Source organism: Melitaea cinxia, chromosome 22 (genome assembly GCF_905220565.1).
Source record: "Melitaea cinxia chromosome 22, ilMelCinx1.1, whole genome shotgun sequence".
NCBI classification, from domain to species: Eukaryota; Metazoa; Arthropoda; class Insecta; order Lepidoptera; family Nymphalidae; genus Melitaea; species Melitaea cinxia.
The window spans coordinates 2945659-2961329 of NC_059415.1; the positions used below are offsets into that span (position 1 = coordinate 2945659).

General features: G+C 30.0%; 1 protein-coding gene across 1 annotated transcript; it reads right to left on the reverse strand.

Moving 5' to 3' along the window:
• Positions 1 to 409: 409 nt before the first annotated feature.
• LOC123664392 lies at positions 410 to 6347 on the reverse strand. Its single transcript, XM_045598937.1, has 3 exons — positions 6176 to 6347; positions 2948 to 3073; positions 410 to 1212 (listed from the first exon to the last, which is right to left on the reverse strand). Exons 1-3 carry the CDS (start codon positions 6345 to 6347, stop codon positions 959 to 961), a joined length of 552 nt encoding a protein of 183 aa, XP_045454893.1. The 3' UTR covers positions 410 to 958.
• Positions 6348 to 15671: the final 9324 nt, after the last annotated feature.

A 15671-nucleotide genomic window follows, 5' to 3' on the forward strand; every position in this document is an offset into this window, starting at 1 on the left:
CACTAATTTCGTAAATGAAAAAGAAAGTAACCTAAAAAAAACCTTGTAATTTGTAAAAAAAATGGAGTCAGGTTGAAAAATGACACACAAAAATCCTAGCAGATTAAACTTACACCATTCTGTTTTATAGAGTACAAATTTTTATCCAGCAGTAAAAATATCTACGGGCTGTTATAAAATTACAAGATATAGAATTTAAAATTTACTTTGTTCAATCGTAATTCACATTTTTTTTCCGCATTTATCACTCACTTTTACAACACATTAGCTTACGGACATTTGTAAAACTCCATTTACTATTCATTTCACTAAAAACAAATATCAATTTATAAAACTTTATTGTATAATTAAATAATATATAGTTATCACAAGATGTTTATTCAAAAGACGTGTGGAAATAAAAGAGGCATTCTTATTACTAAATATTTATTGTCAATATTTTATTAAAACATATTTTTATTGTACATTACAAAACACAGGTACATAAACATAACAAGCGTTATTTTTAATTTTCTTTAAAATACAATTTTCTTCAATTAACACACATTTAATAGTAACAAAAGTCAGTCTTACGTCCTCTAGAAAGACTGAAAATTATTACTAGATTCTCATATTTTAATAATTGTTCATGAAATATTTGAAAACGTCATTGACAGTATTACACGATGTTTATGGGCATAACGGATTTGTAGCGTTGCGGGTTTTCTTACAAAAAAAATAAAACTGTACGTGAAAGAAAAACGCAACGTGTCCATACGATTCTAAACATAGCCTATCGTATTTCACTTAAAGACTTAATCTTAAAAAGAAAAATACGAGACCGTTTCAAAAAAATGATAATCGTACACATTCTTCAACCATTCATTCATGTACATAACCCTATGTACTTAATTAATCCCATAAATGCATTTTCGAACCAGTTGAACCGGCCAATAAATATTTTATAAATTGTCTAAAATCACGAAGCCGTGACTGTGACTTGCGTCCTTTCGTTCATGACGGTTACAACTGTCGAAGTCGTGACGTCACCGTTGCTTCGAGCGTTTGCGTTACTGTTAGCGCTATTGTCGCTTTCGTTTGTCGTATTTGAGCTTTGAGCCAGCGCCGCTGTGATTGGCTGAGTGATCGGTTGGTTGATTGGTTGAACCGGAGCTTGGAAATTTGGGTAGTGAACACCGACTACCTCCTCGTAACTAGGCGGCGCCATCGCCTCTGTAACGATCGAAAAAATAAGTTAATTTAATAAAAATAAAAATATTATTATTTAAAACTCTATTGAGGTGGGATAAAGCAGGATATATCTTTTTCAAAATTTGGAGCAGCCTGTCTGGGACAGCACCTCAAACTTAGAGTAGATCACAGTTAAATAACAGTAGAGCTGTGTTCTTGTGGTGAGTAATGTAACCGGAGGTCCTGGGAAGAATCGGGGGTAGGGTCGGCGAAGCGCTTGCTATGTTCCAAACACTGCAGGTTATATAGCTTATGGAATTGCTTGCCACCAGACGGACCGTATAAAAATTTTGTGACATCAGATTTCGAAATATAACATACATAATTGTTAGTATTAAATTATTATTTTTTTCATACCTAAGTGGGACTGATTTTGATTTTATTGAGGTGTAATTTAAATGAAAATAAAAATAATGTCAAAACTTGTGTTTTAATTTTATTAATAAATAATAATTTATAGGTGTAAAATTACAAAAAATGTGACGCAACACTAGGTAGGGGGGTCTCAGAAATGTGACCATTTGACAAAGACGGGGAAGAGGTTATAAAATCGAGAAATCCGTATGACATAATTTATGGATTTCCCCTTTGTGAGAAATAAATAATCATAAATCGTCATTGATAAAGTATTAAAATGCTTGTATCGGACGGTTGTGGGAAAAGGTGATGTCATTTTTGTTTATCTATGCATTATGTCATTGATTTAATATATCTGCTTTATTCTAAGATATATTTGAGATAATTATTTATCACACCTAATATATGATATTCCATTTAATTACGGATAGTGTGAACAACAATATACGCACGAGTATTGTATAAAGATAAATAATAAATAAAGCCTAATATTTTACTATTACTACCTATCTTATCGAAAAAGAAGTCGTAACGACTGGTTTTTATAGTCTATCGATGTGTATGTCACAATTGATATGAATAGAAATTACAAAAAAAAGTGTTTGTGTACACACGTAAGAAGTCATTCTTTATTGGCTAGCTATCTTGACGTTGCTAACTTCTTCTTCGTTGACTAGCTAACTTCAGGGTGTCGGATTATTGTGACGGTTTGCGCGTGCATCGCAAAAATTTGCTCTTATCATTTTCCCCTAACCCACCAAAGAAGTATAGCTTGAAAAATACAATTAACATAATAAGTTTGGCTGAAAAATCCTAGCCAGTTAAATTATAGCCTCAATTAATTCAAAATTGAAAAATTACTTTTTATTTAAAAATAGCGACCCGCCCCGCTTCGCACGGGTGCAATGCTGATACTAAATACACTACAGAATGTCTTTATTTATAGTGAGAAGCTAGCTTATGGCTTGGTTATTAACATAATAAGAACAATAACAACAACATTCAAATATGCGTCGTTAGATTACACGTTATTACAGAATGCGTTGAAGAAATAAAGGTTCACTGCTCGTTCCCCGTAGGTGATAGCGTGATAATATGTAGCCTATATGTTGACCCGACTTCTTAATAATATTTGTGCCAAATTTAAAGTAAATCCATTAAGCACTTTTTGATTTTATCCCGGACTTACATACAGACAAACAAACAAAATTCTAAAAACTATATTTTTGGCTTCGATATCGATTGTAACCCCAAGTATTCTTTAAAAAAACTATATTCAATGCACAGTTTTTACTTTCCACTATCAGTAAGTCTTACGTACGTATCCTACATTTTATTTTACTAGATGTGATTTCCGTACCATATTTGGGCGGTGGGGGCAAGTTGGCAGGACTGACAAAAACTGTTGGGTCTGACTGTGAATCCGAAGGCCTCTGTCGCGAACCCATATATGTTCGTCTTTGCTGCGAGGTTCGCGTTTTTTGTCCTGGAAAGAAGGAAAATTGTTATAAGCATGCATATTTACCTATACTAAAAACAAAAATTATGGGGTAAATGTATCACTAAGCAAAAAAGTTATGGCTAAAACAATTTGCCTTTTTTTAAATGCTAACTTTGGCATTTTTTTTAAAATATCACCGAACAAAAAAAAATAAGAAACCCTGCAAAAAATTGGAAAAATTTCAAAAAATAAAATAACGATTATTCAAACAGCTAATTGTCAAAAGAATGAAAAATAAAAGGCCTTTACAGTTCCATTCATCACTTTCTTTTTAGTTTTTAAAAGAATGTTTACTGTGTAGAAGGATAAAATATTAAGAAAAATGCACAGAATATCGGAAAAACTCGTAAAGTTTTTACTATGGAATTTTTACCACCATTTAATAGCAGACATAACTACACGTAACGACATAGATAAATAATTGTAAACTGACAATATTGTTAATAGGTAATTTGTGTAGTTTGGCTTCATTTTACCCTTCATAATAACCTTAAATAAAATAAATATAAATAGCATATGTTCAGCTCATCTAAGATTCATATCTACCATATTCGTATTCAATAATATTAAAACGCCGTAGAGAACATTTCGATGTATTTCAAATCATTATATAGAGAATTTACATTAGAATATGAATCTTAATAAATTCATCCGTTTAATTCTGTTTGCTTTCAAACGAAAAAAAAAAAACGACTTCGGTTTTCATCGACAATAATACGTGTGTAGACAAAGAAATAGTCAAATAATTACGCAGTACATTTTGAGTTATCCCGAAATAACTCAAAAAGTACTTATCAGATCCCGATCAAATTCAAAAGGGAACACATGACCAACACCAGGTTCAATCAAAAAGGATCATCAAAATCGGTACACCAATAAAAGTTATGAAGTACAACATAAGAAAAATTGAAAATCCTTTTTTTTAAGTCCACTAAAAATATTCTAATAAATAAGAAAAATCTAATAGGTAAGAGAATAAAGTTTATATAGTATTCAAGTATGGTATTGATATAAATATATTATATATTTATATTATTATATTCTCTAAAAATAGTGAAGATAAAGGTACGACTTCGTTCTTTTTTCGTCTTCGATTTTTGAAATTTCTGAATGTAATCGTTCTTTTCGAGAATTATTATCACATTCTTAATCGTATTACGAATATTTGTTAATCTTTGAATGACTACATCTCTATCAATAATGATTAACTATGATCCACTTTGAAAGTCACAGAAAACAACGCATTTATCAATACGATCCAAATATGTGTATATTCGTATCGAGGACGAATTTTTCAAATCTTAAAAAACCTTAATCTTAACATTTTTTTGATAATATTGTAGAACTGAAGTCATTGTTGAAGCTGACTCATTTTGAAAACCGGAAATGTCTGGCGCGAATTTGGGGAGGCCTATATCAGAAGTGGACTGCAATAGGCACTGAATGACTGACTTACTCTATAATTCATTAATTCCATCAAATAACTAATCAGCTTAAATTATGGAGAAAACTTATAGGTATGTATGATTCTTAATGTTTTGAAAATGAAAACTCGTGCTAAAATTATGTGAGTATAGCGCTATATAACTAATTAATCAACAACAAACAATCAAAGACTTTTTGTTAGACAATTTTGTTACAAATTGTAAACTATCGATTCAAAAAGTGCTCGCGAAATCTATTTTAAATTTGATTTGATATTATTTATAATGACTACCTTCGTCAAAAATATTCTTAAAAAATAATCTAGAACACCAATGTACGTCACATGTAATAAAAATTTATGGATAATTATAAAATTATTATATCAAGGTCAGTTAAAATGTTACGCATTTTAAGGATAAGGGACATTTGGATAAGATATCGACGAAGTAAAATTAAAATAATCAAATGTCGTTCTTTATAAAATGCTTGTTATGTATATTTATGTGCCTACGTTGTAAAAAAAAATGCTTTTAGAAGTGATTTTTTTAGTCTTCCTGTGTTTGGTTCTATTAAGTCACAATACATATTTAACCATAGTATACCACTTAGAGAACTTTTTAGATTTTTTTTTTTTCGATATCGATTGTAAATCACACCCCAAGTATTATTTTAGAAAAATTTTCAATGTACAGTTTTGACTTTCTAACCATTTTATTATATTAGTTAATTATATATATCTAACTTGATGACAGATGTCTAAATCCAAATAATTTCTAAAACTAGTTGAGGCATCCTAGCGATTTGCATTTGTTAAATTGTCTTATGTATCACACTTTCTAAATTAATCCATTAAAAGATAATATTATAGTTTTAAAAATACGTGTAAACCAAAAAACGACAAATAAATAATCAAAAAATATACCTATTTGTAGCAAATTCTCTTGACGAAACGCTAGATAGTTAGTTATAAAGGTAACTTATATATTATTTTCACAGAGAGAAGCTGGGAAAGACACCAGTTTTAATAGATAATCATAACGGATTCACAGCTCAAAATCTTTCTGAATAATTTCCGCGCAATTTTAAATTAAATTAATAAAATATTATTCACACATTTCTGTACAATCTTTGTTCTTTAACCTCTTTAAAGTCCAGTTATTATATTCAAAAATCTCTTCGTTTTGCTCACAGCTCAATTAGAAATATCCTAATATATGTGCATGTATGCTTGTCTTTCAAGTTCTCTTATTCGATACAACGTAATTGCACAATTACAAAGGATCGTACGTGAGTACCTCAATCCTTTTCAAATATATTATAATTTGAATATAAATTACCTAAATTCAAATAGAATTAATAACAATTAATCAATAATGTAAAATTGTGAAGGACTACATTAAAATAAAACAATCTAAGAAGACACTTCAAATTGTGTGAAGTATGTCCATTAATCTGTATATCAGGTAATTATAATTTTTGAAATGTGTAGTATATTATATATGCAAGAAAACAAAACTCTATATGACCGTATTAAACTATCACTTAACTAATATATATAGTTTCTATTTCATTTCAGTCAAGCATATAGTTAACATATAATCACTAATGAAGTTAATGCTAAAATAATATTTATATACCCTTAAAATATTACAAAAACCATACCTATTTGTATCATCCTTCCAGCCGCAAGTGTGACAGTTACTAACACAACACACAGACACGACAGAGTTAAATACCAAACAAAAGTAAAAAAGGGCGCATCGTCATCAAGATCTTCCAGATCATCTTCTTTATAAATATCACTAACATTTAAAGATTCTTTTATAGATTCCATTTTATTACCCTACTAAATTTTATAAACTAAATTAAATTAAATTAATTTTATTAATTAACGAATGCGATTTAAATTTTATTTAAAAATTTAAGGGCAACGTACATTTCGTTAAGTTAAAACTCATCTGTGTTCACAATGACAGTTTCAAATGCAATGTAAGTGATAAATAAATACTGTTTATAACCAAACGTATTTATATCATATAATATTTTATCACATAGATTACAGTCAACCAAATGGATTACTGCACTGTTCCTTAAGTACCTACTTTTGTCACGTCCGCACGAGCCTAATTGTCTTGTCTTATCTATAAATTTCAGGTTATTCTTTCTTTTTATAACTTTTTTTTCGCCGTAATTCCGATATCATGGAGTTTGACCGAGATTTTTATATTTTTATCTATTTGTTTTATTGTCACCAACCCGCCCAGCGTGGTAACTATGGGCAAAACACATGAGTTCACGCTATTTTTGGCGTCAACTTGTGGAGGCCTATGTCCAGCAGTGGACTGTATAGGCTGTAATGTTGTTTTATTGTGGCACTGTCAGTTTTAAATTTTCTTATATCCCGCTTTTAGTAAAAACAATAACAAAAACCTGAATCTAGAAAACATTCATGTAAGTGTTACAAGTTAACTCTCGACTCCAGAGCTTTTGCTGTAACTTTTGACGTCATTATTACGTTTAATTGTTTTAGAGCATTAAATAAATAATTCTTGGATTTAATTTTAGAGTATTACTATTAATTTATTAATATAAATTTTATTAAAGTACCTACTACTGAATTTTTATTAAGTATATCGAAATATATAAGTAAGTAATTTATTAATTAAAACAGATAATTTTCAGATTGAAGCTAGACAATTACCAAAACAACAATAACGTTATGATAGTTTAATTATCATAATTTATTTCGAGGAATCGCTGCCTCTATAGGTATCTTAGACATTTTATCTCTTCTTGATTTCTTAGATTTTTTAATCATCGCTACAATGAAACTAGATTGATTTTAGGGAAGATTTTTTTATTCATTATTTGACAAAGCTATTTTTACGATAGTGAAACACGCATCTTGCCAAATAAGGGCAATAGATAAATAAAACCAATATTAATTCATATTTATAATAAATAATTATGTCAACTTAACATTATACTATTATTAATTCGTACGATTTTATTTTGTGTTACCCACACAGGGAATTCTAAACATTTTTAATATAATATCAAAAATCCACCGTTCCAGTGGACCTGCATCTCCGACTGACCGTGTCGGTGTTCTAGCCAATTACGCTATGAAACGATGTACCCGCTAGATCGAAATTTTTGTTATGATGAATATTCGGTTCTAAGTTAAAATCGTTCTATAGTTTAATTGACTAGAGAACCTACACGTTCGATCGGAGATGCATGTTCGATCCCTGCTGGAACGGTCGATTTTTGATATGATATTTAAAAAAAATATATTATTAATTTATTGAAAAAGAGTATAATTTCAATTTACAAATGAGATTAAGAAATTATATTGAAGCCTAATTAAATAATATTTTTTATTGTTGATTTATATTTTATTTAAACTAAATCCACTAATTCCGTAAATGAAAAAGAAAGTAATCTAAAAAACCTTGTAATTAGTGAAAAAAAATGGAGTCTGGTTAGACAAAAATCCTTGCGGATTAAACTTACACCCTTCTGGTTTATAGAGTAAAAATTTTTATCCAGCAGTAAAAAAAATCTACGGGCTGTTATAAAATTACAAGGTATAGAATTTAAAATTTAAAAATGATAAAAGATCACCTTATACGATACGCCTACAAAAAAAACAAAAGCAATAGAATAATTACGTTATATTGCTTAACATTTTTTGTTATGGTTTTTGTACACTATTAGAATGTGCTATTAATTCAAAAGAACTATTAATCTTATTCTTAACTATTATCTCAAGTCTAATATCTCACATATATTAACTTTACATTTATATAATAAAGATGGCGAACGATAAATTAACTGATTATTGACAACATTGTTGAACAAAAATTCCTAGAGAATTTGTAAGCAATGCTATGTGTAATGAAAATACAAGTGACTTAAATACAATGAAATAGTCCTTAATGATAAGTTTCAAATATGTAATAAATTTTGTAATGGAATACAATACGCAACATAATTTGTTTAAAATACAAAATAATGTTTCAAAACTTTAAATCAAAAAATTCTTTTACCGAGTAGAAACATTTGTCAACCAACCAGTTTTTAAAAGTAAAACTTTAAAATTAAAAAAAAATCTGAGCTTCTTCGTTTGATTCGAGCATTTTGGAGAACAAAAAACAAGCGAAAAGTTTTTTTTTTAACTTATTAATTTCATTTTTAAAATACCACTATGGTTTCAAAACCAGCCAGTTACAAACAATTCAACGAAAAAGATTTTATTGCAACTTTTTACTAGAAAATACGAAAAGACTGGCCTCGACCTATTATTGTTACTGGCTATATGAATCCCAATTAGATTTTAAAACTCAATGAAGTTAATTAAACTATTATCAATAATGTTAAACTGCTTTCAAAATTAATCTAATATTAGTGATGAAATCAGTATATTACAGATATTATATTTAAATACATACTTAAGTATTATACATATATATGTAGATATATGGAGATACCGACTTGACGTATCACCAGATCGTCATTAATTTCAATAAAACTGCTTGAAATGAATACGAAGCTTAAGACAGTAATATAATTGTGGAAACCTAAAGTGCAAAAGCACAATTGTTAAATCAATATAATGTTGATCGCAAAATCAATGTCGGCCTATTACAACTTATTTTGTATAGAGCCTTTTTCCAATATTCCTAAATATATAATATGTTTTACTTTGAAACAAAGTATTTAATAAAGGCAAAGATAACATTAAAAATCAATTTCGGTCATTTGACTCTATCGATTCGATTATCAAACATGTGATATAACGATAAAACGCTAGAATTTAAGAAGATTAGGATTAAAACAAAAAAACCTGAAAATTTTATCATGAGCATACATCATTCTTAATTTTAGCGATTTTTATTATTTTTTTTCCTCATTCATAACGAAACTTATACCTACATATATATGTACGTGCATGTATATATATTATGTTTATGTTTTATTTATTATTTAAGGGATGTATTACTAACGCTAAATAACGGGCCAATAATTTGTTGCTAATGATATTATTTTATTTATGTATTGACCTTAGAATAAATCAAATGTCTATATTTAAAGGGGCTACACTACCTCAGCTCGAATTCAGATTTCACCCGAACTAAAAACACATAAGAATTGAGAGCGCTTGGTTGTTCATCGCGCGAATTATATGTATTTTCTCCCCACAAACATTACCAATAGTTATTTTTCAAAAAACGCAACATATAAAATGTTCTTCATACTTATTTCAATTACCTAATTCTATTCTAATTCCTTTGCTCTAAGGTTGCCTGGAAGAGATCGCTTTTAAGCGATAAGGCCGCCCTTTGTACCTAATGAATATATTGTCAATATTTTCTTTCTTTCTTTGATATGTATTATTTCTGTTTTTGGTGTATAATATTATTATTATTATTTATATAGAGGAGGAGTGCAGAAAGCTAATATTTTTTATAGCTATACATAAAAATATATTACGAGTAAATCAATAAAGAAAACATTACACACACTACCATGTGTTTGACACACACGCATATCTTTCGCTGATTGTCAGTCTGTAGTCAAATTGAATTTTTTTAAAAAGGTTATTCTTTTTCATAATTTTTTGGTTTTCTTTAATTTAAATTTTTAATTATGGTCAAATTTCGAACTCTGGTCGACCACTTGTTTTTATTAATGTTTTTCGTCGTTTATCAAAAGCGATATGTATGATGTCACTGACAGAAAGCGAACAATTATTATAAGTGACTATTGTACATAACATAAAATATATAACTTATCTTACTATAAGGAAACAATTGTTTCGGATTTTATCACGGTTTATTAAGTTTTTCAGATGCCCGTCGTTTCGGATACTTTATAGCAACCATGGTTAACGGGAAGATGGTCCTCCCGAAATCGAAATTCGAAAAAGTTGTTTCATTACAATGAGTGAAAATCGCGTAAACATTAGAAAACAATATATCACTTAACTATTGTGATTCAACTAAATTCGTAAGATTAAGCTAGATATAAGTATAGTATTATAAGGAAAAAAAATAATAAAAAAAAACATAGATAAATTGTACCATACATTGGAAGAACCGGTCGGTGGACTCACGTCTCTTTTGGAGACATTAAGTTAGTCTAACTTGAACAGCGATGTTGCTGAGTAACGCCTACCTTGAAATATAAAAAAAATAAAAATAAAAATTGCATGTTTTTAGAATAAAAAAGGACATGGGTTCATAAGCCCGTGGATGTATATCACTTGTATAAAAAAATAAAATAAAAAAAACTATTGTGATGCTGTAAATAGGAAATATGCCATGTATATTAAATCTGGTAACCTTAATCCATCCATAATCTACCCTTTTTTTTTTTGTTATCTCAAAATTTTTTAATCAGTGTACCGATTTTGACGATTCTTTTTTAATCAAAAGCTTGTCATGTGGTTCCATTTAAATTTGATCAAGATCCTATGAGTATTTTTTTTAGTTTTACTCAAAAATGCGTATTGAATTGACTGTTTTATCAACTACCTACGTTGCATTACTTGTCGGTGTAAATCAAAGTCGATTATTTTTGTTTGCGACCAAATTCCATTATGTCTGCTGAATTTTGCAATAAATCTCGTAAGCTAAATTAGTGATAGATTAATTATTGATTATTAAATAGTTTTTAATATTTATAGGATAAAAAAATCACATCACAACCTATGAGAGTACAACTGTCATTGTCAATTACTTTGTGGATGGATACTTGTTTTACTCAGCTCGTCAGAAAGCCTTACATTCAAAGTTCATAAATATTATGGAGACTTTACTGTTGGCCCATAAAAGTTTTCACTAAGTCACCTATCTATTACTATAGCCTAAGAAGTTAGTCAAAACTGTTTTAACTTTGATAAAATTTCAAAAAAATAAATACTGTTTATCTTAACTTGATAAGTAAATACCCCCCCCCCCCCCCCTAAAATAAGAAAGATTGCAATTGAATTATTCACATCTCCAAAATATGTAATATGAAATATTGTACAGTCTCGCCTCTTGTCTAAGAGTCAGATTTGTACGTAGACATATTTTTATAATCATTTGTCAAGACTAGTTGTAAATATTGTATATCTTGTAAAGTACTTTAAATCTTATCTATATCCTAGCCCACTGATATCTGTATTTGTCTATCGCCCCCATCAAGAAAACTATTGGTTTTAAGGTAATATCATGGTTATGTTCTACACCAATTATAAATTACTACACATATGTGCTTAATTTTGGCTTAGACCCGTATATTTCTATGGGGTCTTATGGGGTGTTAACGATTAGTGGGTCAAAATGATAAAACAGTTTTATAACTTTAAATATTTTTTCTATTTGGGTGTGTGTCTGGCATAATATGTCATGGCAGATTATGGCAATGTTTTTATTTATATTGTTCATTGTAGTATCAGTACCTAATCCTAGCACTACACCGTAGGATCATTCATATCAATAGATCAATGCATTGACGTCAATGCATATACCTAAAATCAATCAATATAAAATTTAAAATGAAAACAAAAAGTGTACACTTATCGCGAAAATTTCTTTACAAAAAGAAAAATTAATATGTTATTACTTAGCGTTAGCGCAGAATTTTCGAACGATTGGACATAAATATATATTATATATTTAAAAAAATAATATGGCGTTAATAACTTCTGGTTAAAATTATACTGAAATAAAATAATAGCAATTTCATTGATAGGTTTGATTAACAAAAAAAAATTAAATAAAATTTATCAAGCATACTTCCTCATTTTAATAAAATAATTAATCAACATCCTAAAATTCTGTTATTTACACAACGTGCTAACTGTTGCTGAAGAGTTTGTTTGTTTGTTTCTGTGCTTGAACGCACTAATCTCAGAAACTACTGGTCTAGTTTGAAAAATTATTTCAGTGTTAGATAGCCCATTTACCGAGGAAGTCTATAGGCTATACAACATTACACTAAGACTAATAGGAACGGAGCAATAATGAAGAATATTTCAAAATCGTTTTTTTTTTTTCCTTCTGTAAGCTTCCGCTGCCTGCGCGGCATGAACGATAAAAGTTTCTCAAAAATCATGTATGACAGAATTGTTTCTATTCCACGTGGACGAAGTCGCGGACAAAAGCTAGTTCGAACATAAATACAGAGCAAAAACTGAACCTGCGATCACCGTGATAGTATAGTTACACACCAACAACAGAAAGTTTATTATCAACACTGTTCCAAATATTAAGGGAAATCAGATAAACTTAGTCAAACCATAAAACATCATAAACATAATATCAACATTAACAACACGTTATGATGAATTTTGCAACAAATGTTTATTTATTATATCTGAAATACATTTGATACAAACTCAAATCGTTTTGTCGGGTTTAATATTTAAAATACTCTGATTTTGAACTGAATTTCCTTTTAAAAAGAAATGACAATTACTTATGGATGTATTAAGCAGATCAAGTTAAAATTTTTACTTTTTGAATTAGACGAACTGTTATAACCCTGATCAGTTACCCTTATTCCCTATTCAGCACTCCTATTCTGCCTATTCAGTAATTCTATCCTTTAGCAGGTGTTGTTACTTATCCGCCACAGTCAGTCTCATTCTCATCTTCCATCCGCGCTAGACGTGTGCTTTAAAAATACATTTTGTTTCCATTTTGACGTCATTTGCTACTCTCACGACATAAGAACACATATACAAAATTTGGAATTAATCTTCCAGAGAATGCGAAAATTTAATCTTTAGTTGCAACCCGACAAGTGCGAGTTCTTACGTCGAGAAGTCGCCTATCTTGGCCATGTCATTTCTGCCGACGGTGTCAGGCCGAACCCAGATAAAATTAAGGTCGTTCTCCCATTCCCCACTCCACAGAATTCTAAAGATATCAAATCGTTTCTCGGATTAGTATCATTAACAGACGCCTTGTCAAACACCATTATGATGAAGTTAAACACGCTGAAATCGAGGATACATCTAATTCTGGAAAATAAAATATTATAATTAAGATCATTTTAGTCTATAACGTGCTGTGTGGCTACGGCACTAAAGAATTTAGCCACCCCCTCTCTTCCCGTGGGTGTCGTAAGAGGCGACTAAGGGATAACAAGGTTCCACAACCACCTTGGAACTTAAGAAGCCGACCGATGGCGGGATAACCATCCAACTGCTGGTTTTGAAATACACAGGCCGAAGACGGGCAGCAGCGTCTTCGGTGCGACAAAGCCAGTACTGCGGTCACCAACCCGCCTGCCCAGCGTGGTGACTATGGGCAAAACACATGAGTTCAAGCTATTTTTGGCGTAAACTTGTGGAGGCCTATGTCCAGCAGTGGACTGTATAGGCTGTAATGTATGTAGTCTATAACATAATATTTACAAATTTATCTTTCCTTACAGCACGATGGCTAATGCTCTTCAAGAGTATACCCGTCCAATCAAGTCTGGACCAGGCATTTACTTTGATCCAATCGGGAAACTTAAGATTAACGTTGGTCATCTAGATATCGTTACCGCCTACGATATGTCTTATATTGAATCGCATATGGAAAATATTAATTCTATCTTAAGTACGGTACGATTTTAATGTAATCAGATCCAGATGGAAACAATAACAAACCTAGAATGTCATAACACTTTAAAACCACTAAGTGTAAAATACAACTCTATTTCACATTTAATTGGTAGTAAAAGATTTAAGAGAGCCTGGATAGGTGCCGTAGGAACTTTATCAAAAACTATATTTGGCACTTTGAACGAAGATGACGCAATAAAATATGATAACGTAATACAGAATGTCCAAGATAACGAAAAAAGACTAAGTTCATTGATAAAAGAAAGTATCTTGGTCACAACTACAACCTTGTCCTAATTTAACGATACTCTCCATAAAATAAAAATCAATGAAGCTAGCTTTGATGAAGCCGTTAACAACCTCTCTTTAAAACTTAAAAATATCTCCAAAATTTCTGTTGAATTAAATTACAAATCGAATATAGATTCAATCTTGACTAGTTTAGAAGCATCCTTGCTTACATTATCGTTTCAAATGGAGGATATAACAAATGCTATCTTGTTCAGCAGTCACAATACTTTGCATCCCGCTATATTACCTCCGAAACAACTATATAAAGAGCTTGTCGAAAAATATGATATATGAGATATATGAGATATATGAGATACTTACCAACTAATGTTAAACTACCTATAAGTTTAGAATTAAGGAATATCCATATACTATTAAATGTATCTAGTATAGCTTGCTATAGTCTAAATTATAAGATAATATTTGTATTAAGATTACCATTAGTTTTCCCAAGGGAATATGAATTATTTCATAGTATAGCGTTACCCACTCCACACGATTATGTGAACCCTAATACTTTTAATCTTATAAGACCACAAGAGCCTATGGATGTTAAAATTTAAATTAAAAAAAAAAACCTAGTAATAAATTTATCGCAATGACCAAAGATAAGACAGAATACTGTAATCTCGAATCACTTACGGATTGCCAAGCGGTTAGCGCAAATGACTACATCAGCTATGTAATGACTGCTTTTCCCACAAGTGCTCATCTGAATCGTGAAGGTGAATTATTGTCAAAAGTGATCAGTGTTCTACCCGTGCAGTGCCAAACCGATTTTCTCAGTGGGACATTAAACATTTGGAAACCTATTTCAGACAATAACTGGATATACATACAAACCCAGAACAATAAAGTGTCTATGGACTTTATTAATCAGAAAATTTTCGAATTAGATGTAGTCGGTACTGGTGTTTTGAAGGTACCACAAAACTGTGTCGCGTCTTGTAAAACTACAAAATTAGTTTCTAGATTTAGTGGCTTAAAATTAAATATAAGTGTTCCTCATCCTAATTTTAATTTTATAAAAGATCCTTGTTGTATCGTAGATAAGTTCCAAAATGAGATAAGTAATGAGCCCCCTATTCAACTTCAAAATATTGATTTAGAAATTTTTACTTCGGAAACTAGTTTAAGGTTAAAATCTATGTCGAAGGAAGCTGATAAAATCCTTAACCAGCACCAAATTATAAAATACGAGACTCACTACTCAATAGCTATAATGTTAAAAATAAATGTGTGCTTTAAAAATAAATGTTG

Bases quoted from the DNA above. Each gene is read 5' to 3' on its own strand.
- LOC123664392 (XM_045598937.1), bottom strand. From the start codon at position 6,347: ATGGAATCTATAAAAGAATCTTTAAATGTTAGTGATATTTATAAAGAA. The intron at 3,074-6,175 runs GTATGGTTTTTG...CCTTCTTTCCAG, and splicing joins TGGAAGGATGATACAAATAG to GACAAAAAACGCGAACCTCG. The intron at 1,213-2,947 runs GTACGGAAATCA...CGATCGTTACAG, and splicing joins GCCCCCACCGCCCAAATATG to AGGCGATGGCGCCGCCTAGT.